Source organism: Lissotriton helveticus, chromosome 8 (assembly GCF_964261635.1).
Source record: "Lissotriton helveticus chromosome 8, aLisHel1.1, whole genome shotgun sequence".
NCBI classification, from domain to species: Eukaryota; Metazoa; Chordata; class Amphibia; order Caudata; family Salamandridae; genus Lissotriton; species Lissotriton helveticus.
The window spans coordinates 1,674,576,012-1,674,593,957 of NC_136069.1; the positions used below are offsets into that span (position 1 = coordinate 1,674,576,012).

General features: G+C 43.4%; 1 protein-coding gene across 4 annotated transcripts in view; it reads left to right on the top strand.

Annotated features, from left to right (window-relative positions):
* LOC144773619 (transient receptor potential cation channel subfamily M member 2-like) overlaps positions 1-17,946 on the top strand; it is a 1,811,195-nt gene that overhangs the window by 574,793 nt on the left and 1,218,456 nt on the right. For all 4 annotated transcript variants that reach the window (XR_013600034.1, XM_078658765.1, XM_078658766.1 and 1 more), the window contains one exon: positions 10,866-10,978. Coding sequence is in view for 3 of the 4 variants with exons in the window: in XM_078658765.1 (XP_078514891.1) it covers positions 10,866-10,978 (113 nt within the window). In the remaining variant the exon portion in view is untranslated. The remainder of the gene's footprint in view (positions 1-10,865; positions 10,979-17,946) is intronic.

Below are 17,946 nucleotides of genomic sequence, written 5' to 3' on the forward strand. Positions count from 1 at the left end.
CGCATCACTCCTACTGTCACAGGGTTTAGTCCTTTTACTATTATGAAGGGGCGAGTACCATTTACTAAGGATAACCAGTGTTGGATGAAACATTCAAGATTGTTGGAGTGGTCACCAGCACATGTGAAAGATAATATTTTGTCACATAAGAACAAGTATAAAAGGCATTATGACTCCAAGCATAATGCTAAGGAAGTTGTTTTGCTGGTTGGTGATTAAGTGAAGGTTAAATTGCCTTTCAGGGTAAAGAAGGAGCAAAGTAAATTTTCAAAACCTTTAAAGGTTATAGACATTTATAAAAAATTCAGCAAGATTGTCTGATGGTAAAGTGTGGAATATGGGAAGAATTGTTAAGTGTAAGAACATTTTTGTTGATAATGATAATGTTCAGGATTTTCAAAGCTCTAGGAATTTTCATTGGCTGGATCAGGAATTGATGCACAATGGAAATTCCTCCAATTCAGAGAGTATTGTACAAGATCAAATTTCCTCCAATGCAGAGGGTATTGTGGAAGATCAGTTCTCTTCTAATTCTGGTAGTATGGAATTGTTGGATTCTGTTAACGAACAATTACATGATCAGGATTTGGGTTCTGATGATATTCCTATGAGCAGTTTGGTAGAGTTGTTAAGCCTCCTGCTTATTTAAAGGATTATGTAACAAAAGTTTGATGTTTTTATTTATATTTTTCTTGTCAGAGGGGGTGGTGTCTTCATTTCTTTAGGAGTTTAGCATAATAATTTATATTGTATTAAGTATAAGATTCTGCTCTTCATTTCTTTAGGAGTTTAGCATAAGAATGTATATTGTATTAAGTATAAGATTCTGCTCTTTTATTAGTATGTATAAGGTAAAGAAGGTGTTCATTTGTATTGTTTATTTTTGGAAATTGTTTTTTTCTCTCTCTTTATTTTATCTTGTATTATTGTAAAAGGAGGGAGATGTGTTGTGTTTATATTTTACTTTAATGTCACGAGCTATGTCACGAGCTGCCCGATGACATATGGAAGTTCTTTAGATGACACATGGGAATTCCATATGTCATCGGTAATCAGTTGAAGCAGTAACCGGATTGTTGCAGCAGCTGTTCTGATGCTTCGGTGTTGGCCTTTATGCATAATCTTCAATAAACCTTTTTACTCAAATCTAAACGGTTCCAGATGAATACTTAACACCTGGGGTCTCCCACCGATCAAGGGGCATTATAAATGTGGGAACTGCGTTAATTGTCCTTACACAGAGAACATGCCCACTTTCCAACATGGTAACTGCGATCAGACCCTAGATTTATTCTCAAATTGCAACACGCGCAACGTCGTGTACTGTATCTGGTGTCCATGTGGTCTACCATATATCGGACAGACACAACAACCCATAAAAGCAAGGATAGGGCAACATCGCAGACGCATAAGGGGTCGGGTGTTAACAGACCCCTGGTTTCTCATTTTATTGCCAACAATCACACCGCTAATGACATCAAGTGGCTGATCATTGACATTGCCAAAATCCCAGAGAGGGGAGGGGACCTCACACAAATACTTCAACGTCGAGAGTGTCATTCGATTGACAGAATTGACTCGATCAACAAAAGATTGAATTCCGCTGAAGAATGGCCTGGGTTTGTTGCCACCCTTAACTGACAGCCTTCCCTTGTTACACTGTGACCCTCCCTGGGTCCATGATTCTGTCCGCACTTCGCATGCCCCATACAGGACTGTAGTTACCCTGCTTCACTGCACTTCTGACCTTGACTTCAGTCCACCCATGGACATGGCCTCCATGAACCCTTCACTTCCTCCAGATTTGGATTTTAACAACAAGGGCGCACTCAATCATAGCCACATGCGATCAACTTCCATTGACACGCACCACACATAGATGTCAATCCGTGTGACTTTTTATTGTTATCTGTTGACACAATTACCTCATGGCTAGTCTTCGATTGTGAGTAACGCTCGACTCGCCAGAGTGTGAGCCTCCAAAGGACAGCGTATGAGTACATCCAGCCGCTCCCTTGTAACCTTGGCTCCTCCGCCCATACCATTGTTCTGTGTATATAACTTTATACCAACTTAATCCATGATACCCATGATTTCTATGCATTTATTATTTTGTATTTTATTTTTATATTATAATCTGCTTTCCCAACATGTATGACCTTGCTATTCCAGATTGTACACTTTCACCCCTTTATACACCGCTATTCATAATATCATGCCCGCCCTAGTCTCCCTCTCATGCTATTTTCACCCTGGAACTCCTGCTGGCCATGACACACAAGCATCTGCGGCATCCATTCTTGTCACCGCAGCGGTGTACTCGGCTTTCCTCTCGTCTCACTACTATATCGAGTTTGCAGTCTCCATGTTTTAGCCTGCGCACGCACTGAGGGTTATACGGTACCTCATCGTGTACGCAGACCGGAGCGTTATTCAGCGCCCAAACAGTTGGATCCTGCCAGACTGCTTAAAGCGATTGCTTGCCCGTGCCTTAGGTAAGACCTGCCATGCTCCGTGGCCCACTATACCAACCCCCCCCACCCGCCACTGCCTGAAGGTTGAGGTTACATTTCCCCACTCTCGTTTTCAGGCATCATTCCAGGCACTTATCGCCCCACCACGGGCTCCATACCGAAACTGTCATCTCTTCGCTAAGACCGCGAATCCTCTATACAGTTGCCATTTCACCATGTACAGTGGTAAGTAATTAAATTGGTAACCTCATGATCCCTCCTTGCGACATTGTTAACTACTACTCACCTCATCCTTTTGTTTTCCCTCTGTTTTCGCCTTGACATTTACTACAGAACTCGGCTGGGTTCACTGTGAGTAATTTTGGTCTCTTTTCACCCACAGTTTGACACACTTCACTTCACATGTGTAATAGCACTATATACTCATGTAATGACCCTTTTTAGCCTTCCCAATAGCCTGCCTGCACAAAAAGATGTGCCTGCTCTGATAGTCCACATTCTTTCATTTCCCTCGATGTCCCACAGATCGTAGATCCTGACGAGACCACATATTCTAGTCTGGTCAAAACGCCGTTGACGATTAATGGAAGCGAACCATCAAGATCGCACTCAAGATTGTATAGAGTTGCTTCATTATTCTGTATGACCTCATTTAAAAAAACGGTCACTTCCTTTGATGAAAATTCCTTTGAAACGTTGTTTATACTTTCACTAAATGTCACTTAACTGTTATTTTTTTTTGGTTCTTATAGTACACTTGGGACACTTCGCACTGCCAGAAGTTTATTTCTGTACATTACGTATATGATTATGTATAATCTTTTGCCATTTCTTTGTAACAATACAAATTAATTCTTTCAAACAGCCTTGGTGTTACGTTCGCTCTCTCTTTGACATTCCTATTAACCCTCTTTTAGATTTGCTATCATGCATTTTAGTTACCAATGAATAGTATTCTAATACTCCACTGGAACCGTTGTTTCTTGCATAAAGAGTGGTAAAGGGCAGCCCATTTCCATCACCCGTACCAAAGCTGACACTGTGCTTCTGGATTCGATCCCCTTTGTTGACATTATTTCTTGTGTGGGGGTACTTCAGAGTGGGATGCGTACGTTTGCCAAGATACTCTCATAGACATGCTGACACCCCCTGATCTCTTCCCTGATCAGGATGCCTGTTCCTTACTGTACCAGGCTATCTTTTTAAGGCAGCAGAGACTCAAGTACAGTCAAAATACTGTAAACCCTGCTTCATCTGGAGTGCTTCATAGGGATTGTAGCTGGACTGCGGATAGGGATGGAGGCATTCTGGAAGGACGTGAAGGAGAATGTTTTTTACTTTCCTTTACCTAATACTTTTCACTTGATCAAGAAATGTAACAGAACCATGAAACCATCTGAAAGAGGCATGGCTGTTTAGTGATTGTTATATTCCGTGTTATAATAGGACTAAGTGCAGTTCAAAAGGGCAACCACATGTTTTGCAATGAGGTTGTGCACAGGGGTTGCACAGATGATTACAAAAGTAGCCATGGAGATGGCTTGTGCCTCACACAACCAACAGGGCAATTTTGCCTCAGATTGTGTCTCGTTGTCTGCCATATATTTTTATTTTTATTTAATTGTTTTATGCAAGGAAATACAGCAATTGTCAATCACGAATTCAGCAAAAAAATAAAGAAATAAATGGAAAAACAGAGGCATATCATTTCTAACATAAACAGCATCAAACAATGTCTAGATCCATTCAGTTATACACTCCCAAATGTTTACACCCAGAGCTCTTCTTTTGACCCCCTTAAGTCTATATATAGCAGATTCAATATTGTACATATATAATAATCTTTCCCTCCAACTAAAAAAAGAAGGGAGGTCCGTGTTAATCCATTCCCTAGTAATACATGCTCGAGCTACTGCCATACACATAAAAAGAAAGCAGGTTAGAGGTTTAGGTCTTAGGGTACCTGAATCTAAACCAATTAATACCATCTCTGCCGTTACTTTAACATCAAACTTTACCACGGCAACCAAAAAATTCTCAATTTGTTTAAAGAACTCTTCAAGTTTAGGGCAACCAAAAAACATATGTACAGCATCGGCTGCGTACAAGCCGCAGCGATTGCATTTTGTCCCTGTTGTAGTGCTTCATTTAACAACTTTGCTAGGAGTATAATAGAGATCGTGTAAACACATAAAATGTTGAGATTTCATCATCCCAGTTATTAAACATTCGGAGGCAAGTTTAACTGACTCAGAAACATTAATATCAGATATCCCCAATTTGCTTACCCACCACCCTTGACATTCAACTAAGTCATCCCCAAAATCCTGCATCAAACAAAAATAAAGAGTACCTATTGATGTTTTTTTTTGCAAAAGATCCAAAAGGGGGACTTTATTCATATTAGTAACTGAGACAGAAGATGAATTTTGAAAAACTACGGATTTGAAGAAACTCAAAAAAATCGTTTTTACTTAAAGAGTACTTGCTCTGTAATTCCTGGAAAGAGGCCAACTGGCCTCCGCAAAGCAAGTCACCCAAATAACAAACACCTTTTAAGTTCCACCTAATCGCCGAGAGATCACAAAAAATTGTGGATGGTAATAAGCCAGGTGCTTCAAAGGGTGTATATGCATTCAATTTAGTTAATCTCAAATGTTTCCGGATTTTTTGCCACACCTCACATTTCAGCGTCTTGAATTTCGTCTTTTTATAATAACTGGGCTCTGTCATCTTAAGAAAATGAGATTTTGCTCCTTCTCCTAAAATCATCTCATAAATAGAGGGAGAGCTACAGGCAGGTACTCGAGCTCGCTCCCCCATTATCAACGGGCTAATAAATTGCAAAGTTGCAGCAAAGTAATAAAACAAAAAATACGGAACATTCCATCCTCCACAATCTTTGCTGAGAATCATTCGATGTCGTCTATACCCCCATAGAAATCTAGATGTTGCCCTTTCTAAATTTCTAATACAAGTAGGGGAAAATTCCATGGGTATTGAGCGATAGAGGTATAAAACCTTAGGTAAGATCAGCATTTTTAAAACATTGTCCCTACCATGCAGGGATAAGTGTAAATGATCTAGCCGTTCCAGTGTGGAATTGATCTTAACTAGCACTGGATTCATATTTAAATCAGGGATACCAGATACGGGTAGCGAAATTTTAATCCCAAGGTACGTGACCTCAGAAACAGTCGGGAAGTTAGTCAGCATATTATGCCCTGCACATAAAATCTGGGTTTTCGACAGATTTAGTCTATACCCTGAAAATGTGCCAAACTCTGACGCCAAGTCATTAATTGCTGGCACCGCATTCTGGACATCGGTTGTGACAACAACAATGTCATCAGCGTATGCTAATGCCCGATAATTTACATTGGCCAAGCAAACTGGTTTAATCTTCTCTTCCAAATTAAAATAATTAAGTAAAGGGTCAATATAAAGTGCAAGAAGTAAAGGAGAACAGGGGCACCCCTGTTGGGTACCCCCTGTAATTGGAAAAATAGAGGATACCTGTGAATTTATATGAATACGTGCTTTAGGGGTGGCATACATAGTCTTAAGTGCAGTTATAAAACCCTCACCAAATCCTTTTCTGTCCAGAATATCCCACAAATAAGCCCAGGCAACCCTATCAAAAGCTTTTTCAGCATCTAACAAAATTATTCCAATATTCGATCGGGTTGCCTGGGCCCAATCTAGAAAAGTGATGAGTCGCCGAATATGGTCAGTCGTGTCACGTGCGGGGATAAAACCGTGTTGGAATCTAGAGACCAGTGGAGTTATGACAGTAGAAAGTCGGGAAGCCAAGATTTTAGAGAAAATTTTGCTATCTGCATTTATTAATGAAATTGGACGGAAAGAAGATGGGAGAAGGGGAGGTTTATCCTTTTTTACAAAAACCGTGATTGTTGATTCTTGCCATGACGGAGGAGGAGTACCCTTCTGTGCTGATGTAAATAAAGAGACTAACTCAAGCTTTAAATGGATCGGAAAACCCTAAAGAATTCAAGAGGAATAGCGTCAGGCCCTACTGCCTTCCCCTGCGCTAAAGATAGAAGGGAAGACTCTATTTCTTCCCAAGAGATAGGTAGGTCTTGTTGTTCCTTTTCCTCTACTGCCAGAGTACCATTGGCAGTTAATTCCATAAATTTCGATATCCTGTCTTCAAGATCCGACCCACCGTCCTCTGTGTAAAGCCTAGAATAAAATCCACGAAACACCTCTAATATCTCTGAAGTATCATTGACAGTTTTCCCTGCGTCATCCATTATTTTGTCTATAGAGGCAAACACCGCCTTCTGCCGCAGCCTTTTAGCCAAATGTTTCCCGGAGTTTTCCCCCACTTCATAAACTTCCGCACGAAATGCAGTAAGTTGTTGTGCGAATTTCGTGGCAAAGCCCTGATGGATCCTGACTTTGTGCACCAATAGATCTTTTAAGATGCTATCGGTATCCAATCCTGCATTGCAAGCCCGCATGAGTTGTATCTCAAGGTCTCTCAATTTGTGCATCTCAACTTCCCCCTTCTTTCTAATCTACCTCTGTTTTCTAAGCGAATAGCTCAAGGTTTCACCCCGAACCCCGCACTTAAACGCATCCCATATTATTTCAATAGCAGCGGACCCTTTATTATTCTCAAAAAATTCAGGAATCCATTTGCTCATATGTTCAACATAGGATGAGTCGTATGAGTTTACGGTCGAAAGACCATGGTCTCGGGGTTGGTGAAAAATTTAAATCAAGACTGAGAACAATAGGGTTGTGATCAGAAATCACCTTAGGTAAAACCCTATATGTTAAGTTTGCAGAGGTGTTAATAAGGGCTGTAGCAGAAAAAAAGTAATTGAGCCTAAAATGCTTCTGGTGTGGGGCGGAAAAAAATGTGCACCCAGGCAACCCCCCAGCCCTGACATGTCCTATATCCATCAACCCAAATTCCTGGACCAATCCTTTAACAGCTCTGTATACATTTTTCTTCCTGCCGACGTAGGGATTACCACTAGATAAATCAAAAGTCTCATCTAAATGTAAATTAATATCCCCACACATAATTAACAGAGGCGGCCATAGGGCTAATTCAATGCTTAATTGATGTAAGACAGAGGGGTCTTCAGCATTTGGCCCATAACTGAGCAGATAGTCAAAGTAACATCACCTAATTTCAATGCAGCTATAGCCCAGCGACCCTGTGGGTCCTCTTTGATATTTTTAACCTGTCCCAACCCAAATCTTTTTAATATAGCCACTCCTCTTACAGTAGAGTTTTGTCGCGAACAGCTGACAATTTCTAACCCAAGATCCTTAAGCCACCCTCTATTTTTCCACGCTAAATGACTTTCTTGATTACAAAGAAAGTCAACACCCATGGTTTTCAACATCTGTCCTATTATACCTCTTTTTTTTGTCATTTAGCCCACACACGTTCCATGGGCAAATCGATATTTTACTCATCCTATTTGGAAACTTATCACAGACCTTCAACATATTATTTAGAATATCGAATATATTAAGATGAAAAAGCACAAAAATGAGCCCAGTTTGAGTTTTAGCTGCCAATAATTGACCATTAACTGTTTTTCCTTGCCCCCAAGACCCCCCTCCATCCCGCCCCCTCCCCTTCCATGCAACCCCCTGACCCCCCCTCAAAAAACCCACCCAACAGAGGCGTAAGGACAAAAGTCCTCATTGATGGTGGGTGGCGTGAAGCAATCTCCCTGTCTGTGCTGGCCATACCTGGTCGTACCTAGTTAACACTCTAAACAGAAATACCCCATCCGACAAAAAAAGAGGAAGAGGAAATAAATCTTTTCCTAGATAGCCTTACATTGTGTCTATAAATTGCTGAGTTTTAATCTCAGATACAAAAAAGGTTGTTTTCCCCTTATAGACAATTTTTAATTTAGCTGGGTTTAATAAAAACACCTGGCCTCCCTTTGCTTGGATAGGTGACATTAACTGCCTAAGTGTCCAGCGCTGCTGCACAGTTGCCTGGCAGAAATCAGGTCGGACAAAGAATTCATGCCCCAATCCCTTCCTAGTTTTTGCGGGTCTGACTAATTCATACAAAATCTCTCGGAGGAGATAATTATGCAGACAAATGAGAATTGCCCTGGGTTGAACTGCTTTCCCCCCTGCACCACGTCTCTGAGTAAAGGGAAAGCGGTGAGCCCTATGATCTCTTTATCCCAGTCCCAGTCTTTAAGGTCCGTGAAAGCAGCGGCAAAGAGATCAACAACAAATCGGCACACATCTTTTCCCTCAGAATTTTCCGGGATCCCCAATATACGCAAGTTATTCCGACGTGCCCAATTTTCCAGGTCAGTGAGCTTCCAGTCTATATCTTGATCATTTTTTTGCATCTGATTAATTGAAGTTTTCTGGCTGGAGAGCTCATCCTCAATAGTTGAAACTCGGGTTTCCCCTTCCTGAACTCTCGTGGTAGTTTCAGTGCAGTTTTTTGCTAATCGGCAAACCACATTCTGCAATTTGCGAACAGCTCCCTGTGTCCGAAACCCCTCCGCTTTGGTTTCCTCTCTGTGAGCCATAATAATTTTATACATGGATGTTTGCAGGTTATAAATTGATTTTAGCGTGATCTCTCCTTCTCCTTCTCCTCCAAAATCATGCGCCTCTCCTTGAATTTCATCAGCTTCCGGCAGCCCCTGCCATTGTGTTAGAGCTGCTAATAAGGGGGGGATTCTGTATTTCCAGGACTTTCCAAACTGTAGTGATCGGGGAATTTGGTGATCAAACAGCTTCTTCTAAGCTTATATTCGCTTCGTCTCCCCAATCACCAGAAAAAGAAAGTTGCTCTTTGTCCTTTCCACCCCCGTCCTCTCCTTCTCCCTCTGACACTACAGAGACATCTGACATGGAGAAGAACTGGCCCCCTGAGCCTACCGATTCCACGTCATTTACGGCAGAGAGCAGGATATCCTTTTCCTTACCCGAATTATTCTTAGTATAATTGTCATTATTATTATCATTATCCTGCAGTTTACCTGGACGGGGATGTTATTAGCCTGGGGTGAGACTCTAACTTCACCGACTGCCTGACATAGAGCCGCCAGCTCCCCTCCCAGATCTTGCTCTTGCTCTTACTCTTGAGAAACTTCCGCTAAAGACATTTCAGGCGAAGGTAGGGGGTTCAATATATTCCGCTGTTTAGAGACTGCACCTGAGGGATCAGCGACACCATGTCCATTAACTAGCTCAGTTGGAAGAGGTATCTGCGCTGGACTACTAGCAACACTCGGTATACCAACAGTGTTTTTCTTTCTAAGTAAATCAAGTACTGTACGCTCTTTTGTATTCTCATTACGCACTCGAGCATTAGAACTGCTCACAGGCGTAGTAGTTGTGTTAGATGGAAGGTCCTCATTACGTGCAGAAGAAGCGGCAGCGTTAGTATTGGTTGCTCCTTTCCCTCTACCCCCCCTGCCTTTTGGCGCCATAGTTATTATCCTTTTTCCTTCCCCTTTAACAGAACGAGGTTTAAATATTACAGACAGTTGATACCTGCTCAAGTAAAGTCCCGCAAATGCTCAAATACCCCTGTAATCCGGGGCTACGAGCTGTAGACGGCTGTAGCTCTTACTAAACGAAAGCCTTCAGTCCTCCTCCAAGAGAGCCCACCGATACGAGCTGGCTCCGCTTCACCTCGCTGTTTGTTCCACTTCCGCAGCTCGTCCTCTCCACATCAGAGAACGTCAGTCCAGCACCAAAAGCATCAGAAGCCTCTGAAACTCCCCGAGCACCACAACCACACCGGTCTCTTTCCTTCTTTCCCCAGAACGCCGATAGCGTGAGACTCCAGAATACTGGCCGCACATCTTCACTCCTCCCTCACAGTGCAGAGGCACAGCTGATTGTCGAAACCTTAATCCCGGTCCCGCTCCGACAGACGCCGCTCACCTTGCCGTCAGGTTTACAAGGTCGCAGAGGGAAACGTGAAATGGCATGACCGCAGCTCGATAACAACCTCCACACTGGACGCTGGGACGCCGGCGCATCGCTACACGCAGGAAGCTAGTGAAAGACGCCGGGCAGGTCAGCAACAGGTAGGAGCTCTGCACACCAACTCACTCAGCCTCTACAGTGGCCGCCATCTTGCCTTATTTAATGTAAGTAAACATTTTGGTCACTATTACTATGGTCATGATAAAGAAAAAACGTTTCAGTGCTCCTTATTTGTGTCCAACTGTTTATGCTGGCCAGGTCTTACTAAAAACTCCTGTCTAAGCTTGTCAGGCTTTTCATGTTGATCAGGCATTTCCTAGATGATCTCTGTTCTTAGTGGATATGTGTTACTTTTCATGCAACTGTTGGTACTCAAACCACAATGTCACCTATATGTCAAGCTGTTGGTCACCTGTTTATTTGCAGCATCACACAGCATGGAAACGGTGAACCGGGCCTACCAGCTCAAACTGGCTGTGCTATTGAACCGCATGGATATAGCCAAGAATTACATCTTCAACAGTGGATGGAGTTGGAAGGTGAGAAGGGCTCAAAGGTACTTAATTGTCCCTGCAACCTTTCAGAGCGACTCATTTATATGTGGCCTGACACCTGATCCGATGAGATAGCAAAACCAGTAATCCCTAATCATGTCATTGTGCAGAATCTTCTTCAGGAGTCTCTATTTTTGTTTGGCCGCTGGTCTCAAGTCCTGAATGGGGTATTGTTGTCTCATCTACAGCTGGCATCTCTGGTCTCTTTTTACACTCAGCGATGATGAGTTCTGATTATAATGTGCCATCATGTAGCAGTTAGTAATGATTTCTTTTGATCTCTGTGTGTAACGTTATTGATGGCTTGTGTATGATTTTGTGGCTTATCTGCTGTTGGGCGTAGGGGAATGGGGACTGAGGTTATCTATGTTGTGACCCATTGGTATGGTATGTCTGCTGCTCGTCTCTTACATCTCTGCCTTTGGTTACTGGCTGCTAGACCTGATTATATTATCACTTTATATTATCACTGTGCAAAAGCTGCTACTGGAATCTTTTTATCTCTGTTTTGGTTCACTGAGTCCTGGTCTGAGTTAAGATGCCATTGTATGGTTATCTATGCTAGATCCTCTTCTCCGCTTGTTTACTTGGTTTTCCTGTCATATGCTGGCATTCTTTCTCTTTTAGAGGAGTTCTAAATGGGCATCTTTGGTCCTTTTGTTATGTAATGTGCCACACAACTAGTATCTCTTCTATTCCCTTAGGGTAAGTAATAAGTAATTTTGTATTTTATCTTTCTGTGATATATTGTGCTGGGTCGTTGCGCTATATCTGTGTTAATCTTACTATTACCTCTCCATTATTCTTCAGGTTTCAAGGCAACATTGCATAACCTCTTAAAATTTAGCAAATGTAAATCATTGTTTCTAGTGTCCCTGATTCTCCAGGGCTGCACCTAGATGTAACCCACAGCCAGGTGTACTGAATTACAGCTTCACCCTTCCCATGACTAATCTTCCTTCCTGGATATCCCTAATTACTGAAGAAGTATTGCAGGGAAGGAAATAACCTCTGGTTTCCTATGACACTTTCTTTGTGTTGGAGACTTATGAAGGGCCACAAATGTCATGGCAAGTCTGCCACGTCGAAGTAAGGAGACACAGAGGCTCTAGTTTGGACAATTCCACTACCACCAATCCATGCCGTCTCTTATCCTCTCTCTACCCCACGGTAGGAAGGAACTTCTACACCACCCGGGAACACAAGATCATCTTCAGTGGGATCCACTTCCACTACTATCATGGGGATTTTTTGTTTTTCTAATATTTAAAAAAACAAAATTCACAACTTCCTCTGCAGGAAGCCTATTGATAATCCATGGAAAGATGTACTACTGTTCAGCTGGGGACAATCACCCCATTGCGCCCATGGAAAAAGGAGGTTTCCAGTTCATATATGGGTAATGGATGGAGGTAGAATAGTAAGATGAATTGAACATGCTATGGATGGAAAAGGCAAATAGAAAATAAATTGCAAGAGGTTATGGAAATCAGAAATGTGCGACGGTCGGATAGGTATGTGAGATGTACTCTAGGAGGACAACAGAGGAATAATAGAATGAATGTATGGAAAATGCAGATAGATTTCTATGCACCATACTCCAGTACATGTGTTTCACTTAATGAACAACTACAAGAAATCATCTTTAGTAGTCTACTGGCCTTTTAATGGCCAAAAAATGTTGTTTTCTTTTCCTTGCAGTTGTGTTTCAGTGGGGACACCTTACTCATTTTTTATTATGCTCAGTGAATCAAGTGCTTCATGTATCTACATTTATGCACTAAGAAAATGGATACATTTTCTCAGAAACACATATAGTGGATATAATTGTGACACAGTGTGGACAGCATTATTTGCATGTATGGGCTAATTAGCTCTTTGAGTATTTGGATGTTTGTTTCTGAATGGTACATAGGAGTGCCATTGTTTTGTTAGAGAACCGGTATCTACTGAAGCACAGTGTTAGAAACGGGTAGCGGGGTGCAGAGCGGGCAGGCCAAACTCCGGAGGAAATGTGTAAAGCATCCGCGCAGCACACATTGGCGACACACAAGGCACACTACAAAAAGAGACTCCACACCAGGTTAGGTGAAAAACAGCAAATGTATGATGCAGAACAGGTTAGGATATCATCACAGGTATGAACACCGTGCCAACCGGCACCAGGTAACCATTTACACAAGCGGACTATTTACAGGGCAGGGCCAGTCGGGCCGCTGCCAGAACTATCCTGAGTCCACGAATACACGAAAGTCCAGAAGCAATAATGTCTCACTGGCCATACCTACTGGAGAGAAGACATGCACTTGGCATAAATCACTTTAGGCGTTTGTCAAGGTAGGCCTAAACATAAAACCAGCCATGTAGGCATTAGGGAAAAACATTAGCATAAAGGCATTAGTCATGAAAACACATTATGCATAACTTCCGGCATAAATCAACGTTGCCATTGCCTGGAATAGAAACTTCAGGTTAGGCATAGTATGCAGAACACCAGCATTGCACCCTAGGGGAAAAGAAACCATTTGCATTAGGCTTAAAACACACAGTGGACAGGCATAAAGCATGAATCAGCACCTTATGCATGCACTAGCATTCCCAGCAGCCTCAGCAGCAGCTTGCTGTCTGAGGGGTTCAAGAGAAGGGCAGGTCACCTGCGCCTCACTCAGATCTGCTCTGGAAGGCCCCCCTGTCCCTAAGAACTCAACCTGATCAGGTTCAAGCTCCTCTGGGACAGTTCCTTCATCAGGCTCACAATCAGCTTCCTCAGAAAGCTGATCCTTACTCTGTGTCAGGGGGGAAGGCACTGCCTTAACCCTACTGCTCCTTTTTGTGGTAGGCAACTGGTCCATTATTCAAGAATCCAGTGCCTGTTCAGTGTTAGACTTTCTGACCTGTGACCTAGTCACTGCAAGGACATGTGCTGAGATTCCTAACATTTCTGCATGGGCCCTATATTCCACTTCAGACCAGGCTGAAATCTCTAGGTTATTTCCAAGCAAACATTCTACAGAGAGGGCTGCACTTATCACAACCTTCTTAAGGCCAGTTACCTCTCCCCAGGAGAAATTAACGACTGCCAGACTATGAGTGGTCTTGCCATTGCTAGCATTAATCACTTGGTAAGTCTCTCCAAGTAGGACTTGTCCAGGGTCCACAACGTCTGGTATCACCATTGTGACACTGGCACCTGTGTCCCTGTAGGCCTCAGCCTTTTTCCCATTAATTAAAGGTGTTTGTCTTTACTTGCCCAGATTACTGGGACTCACAGAGGAGGTCATATCCATGCCCCCATCACATACCAAAACAGCTATAGTTGGTACTCTGACTAAGCTAGAGTTCCTCCCAGATCCCAGGGTTAACCCTACTACATCCTTCTGTTGGGAACCACCACTTGTAGCTGTACTAGTTGTAACAGTTGCCTTAGGGGCAGTGGTGGCTGGAGCCATCTCCTTTTTGGTGCAATCACTAGTCCTGTGACTATTAACCTTACAAACTTTGCACCATGGTTTTCTTTGGCCTTTTTTCTTTTTAGATTGGGGACCCCCACAATTAGAAGCTTTTTTGGGACCTTGTGAAGACTTCTGGTCTTTACCTTGCTCCCCACCCTTTTGGTCTTGCTTCTTTTGGTCACCACCTTGGTTCTGTACCTTCTGTTTCACCCTGGTTCTGACCCATTTGTCTGCCTTCTTTCCTAATTCTTGGGGAGAGGTAAGATCAGAGTCAACCAAGTGCTGATGCAACAGCTGCTTCTGACAGTTATTAAGAATTTGTTCTCTCATGATCATACTATACAATCCTGTATAGTCACACACTTTACTGCCCAGCAACCAGCCCTCCAGAGCTTAGTAGCACAATCTAGAAAGTCTACCCAGTCCTGAGTCTGTGCCTTTTGGGTATCTCTGAACTGCAACCTGTACTGTTCAGTGGTTAGGCCAAACCCATCTATCAGAGCACTCTTCAGGACGTTGTAATTGTCAGCATCCTCTTCTCTTACAGTGAGGAGTTTATCTCTTCCTTTGTCTGCAAAGGAGAGCCACAAGATTGCTGCCCACTGCCCCTGGGTTACCTTCTGTACTTTGCAGGCCCTCTCCAGTGCAGTAATCCATTTGTTGATGTCATCCACTGACTGATAGGGGAGGACAATGTCATTCACGTTTCTATGGTCATAAGACCTATCCCTACCACTAGGGATATTGCTGCCACCATGGGTCTCTAGCCCCATCTTTTGTCTCTCTCTTTCAAGAGCTAGGGTCTCCTTTTCTAAGGCTACTTCTTGTCTCCTTATCCTAAGCTCGGCTTCTCTCATCCTAGCTTCCTTCTCCCTCTTCTCAAGTGAGGTACCCCTCCTATGAGAAGAGGCAGAACACCCTACAGATGTACCAGAATGGTTAGATTCCACTGAAGGTGATCTGTCCCTTTTAGGCACACCACCAGGCCTACTTGGGAGGACAAGGGGAGGCCCATTCTGGTCTTCCTCATCTCCAGGTAGGTCTGGATTCCCCAGGTTTAAGTTACTGACATCTACCTGGTCTACATCATCATCAGAGTCCTGGTGGGTCACCCCACTAGGGTTCTCTTCTTCTGATGTTTCCACCCCATTACCTTCCTTGTTAGGATCTGATGCTTTCTTAAAGTCATCTAGCATTAACACCTCTATAAGGTGTTGGGTATTGGGACTCTGTCCTGGCTTCAATGTTCTCTTGGCACACAAAGTCCTTAACTCTTGGAAAGGAAATGTGTCATACTTAGATACCTGTCCCTCACTGGCATCTGAAGCAGATCCACTGGGTCCCTCCTTTGAAGACATGACTCTAGTGAGGTGTGGTGTATGCACCTACCTACACTATTTGGTTTCCTACTAAACCTCTCTCGAGGTGTAGAAAGGGTGTGCTAGGCCCTTGACACACAACTCTAAGTTCAGTAGAACTTACTGTATTCTAAGCTTGATCTATATGTACCTATGGTACCTTTAGTGATTTTTCAAATGATATTCTCAAGATTATCTGGTAAAACAATGCAAGCTCGAATCCCAAATGCTGCACACCAATGTGAGAAGTTGGCCTGGCATATGATGTCTACTATTCTAGTGGGCACCTTGCACCAGTCCACACGACCCTTATTGATGGTAGTTTTAAGACAACCTTTATAGAAAGCTATCCTAGTTGTAGCTGTGGAGAGCAGCCTTCAGGCTAAGTCTTGAATAAATTCCTCTCTGATTCTCTTGATGCTAACTGTTGTAACTATGTATCCTGTAACTCCCTGTTTCAACTGATGTAGCTACCTACAGCGGAGCCTGAGCAACCTTGGCTGATGCTCGGTGGAGCTGTCCTTTGCAGCTATAGAGGAGTTTGGCCCAGGTTCTCCCCCTCGGCCATCACCTACCCAGCCGGACATCTGACATTGTTGCCCTCATCTGCCCGTTCGGTCCCCTTCCCTCCCCCTCCTCCCTCCTCTGGGATTGTCTGGATTGTAACTGATGTATCTATGTATCCTGTAACTCACTGATTCAACTGATGTAGATACCTACTGCGGAGCCTGAGCAACCTTGGCCGATGCCCGGTGGAGCTGAACTATGCAGCTATAGAGAAGTCTGGTCCCTTGGCCGTCACCTACCCAGCCTGACATCTGATATTGTCTTCCTCATCTCCCTGTTCGTGTCTTATTCCCTCCCCATCCTCCTCCCTCTGTTTCTTTGATTCAAACTGTTGTAACTATGTAACCGGTAACTCGCTGATCCAACTGATATAACTATGTACCCTGTAACTCCCTGATCCTCATGTAAAGCGCTCTGATACCTCCGGGTCTAGCCAGCACTATATAAAACTTTGCAAAAATAAATAAATAATAACATAAATAAATAAATAAAGCAGCTTGTTTTACCAGTCTAGAATCACTTGAATGACCAAATGAAAGTACACCACTCAAGGTATATATCAAATGTATATGTATTTATTCTAAACACAACCCCTCTAGTTTCTTTATGAGGCTAGAGGTCAAAGTACAATACAAGAACTTTAAATAGCACACAGTAAATAGCCCAGTATATTTTATGCCCTGGGGGCCTCACAAACCATATACTAAAATAGTGGTATAGGAATCATGTGAGGGATAGAAGTGAGGCCTGGGACCTGTAGAACCGCTGGGGCAACCAGGAACCACCCAAGGTAGAGACACAGGAGAACCACGGGGGACGAGTGCAGTGTCTAAACACAGCCGCATTCACAGTCAACTTCTATGGAGGAAATACAAGTTACAATTTTAAAGATTAAGGACATCTGGGAGTGAACTACAATGGAACCCTTTTAGATTTAGACACTTCGAGAGTCAAGACCCACAGGAGCACCGGTGTACTCGTGTTACCTCACCGAGGTAAGCCGGGTGCATAGGTGACTTTTGGTGTCGGATTTTGTCATCTATTCCAATGGAGAGCTGTGAAGAAGTGCTGCAGACGACCAGAGGAAAAGTGTCCGGGTGGATCCAATAGTGGATTGGAGATCAGAAGAACCTGAAAGCAGAGGGGACAGAGTCTGGGTGACAAGCCTGTCATGAGGATGGCGACAGGAAGATGCGAACCGATGTTGGGTGCTTTAAGGTGAAGTAGGTGAAGTTTGACTCTTCAGCCACGAGGACCAAGAGGTGTTGACAACAACCTGGAGCTGGATTTGAGCTGTCCCACGCTGGTTGACGAGTGCTGCAGCGTCGTTATCCGGATTGGACCCAACAAGCCTTGGCCACAGCAACCCACGCAAGAAGACAAGATTGGATTTGGTGCAGACCAGCAAGGTCTGAGGGACTCATTCTTTGGAGGGGAGTCAGGGCACGTCTGGTGCAACCAGGAAAGCCCAAGAAAGAAAGGATTATCCTTCGTGGGGACCCACTAGCCAACGGACTAGTGATCGCAGAGGAGACTCGAGCTGCGGGGAAGAAAGGGGATTCACGTAACAGTCGTG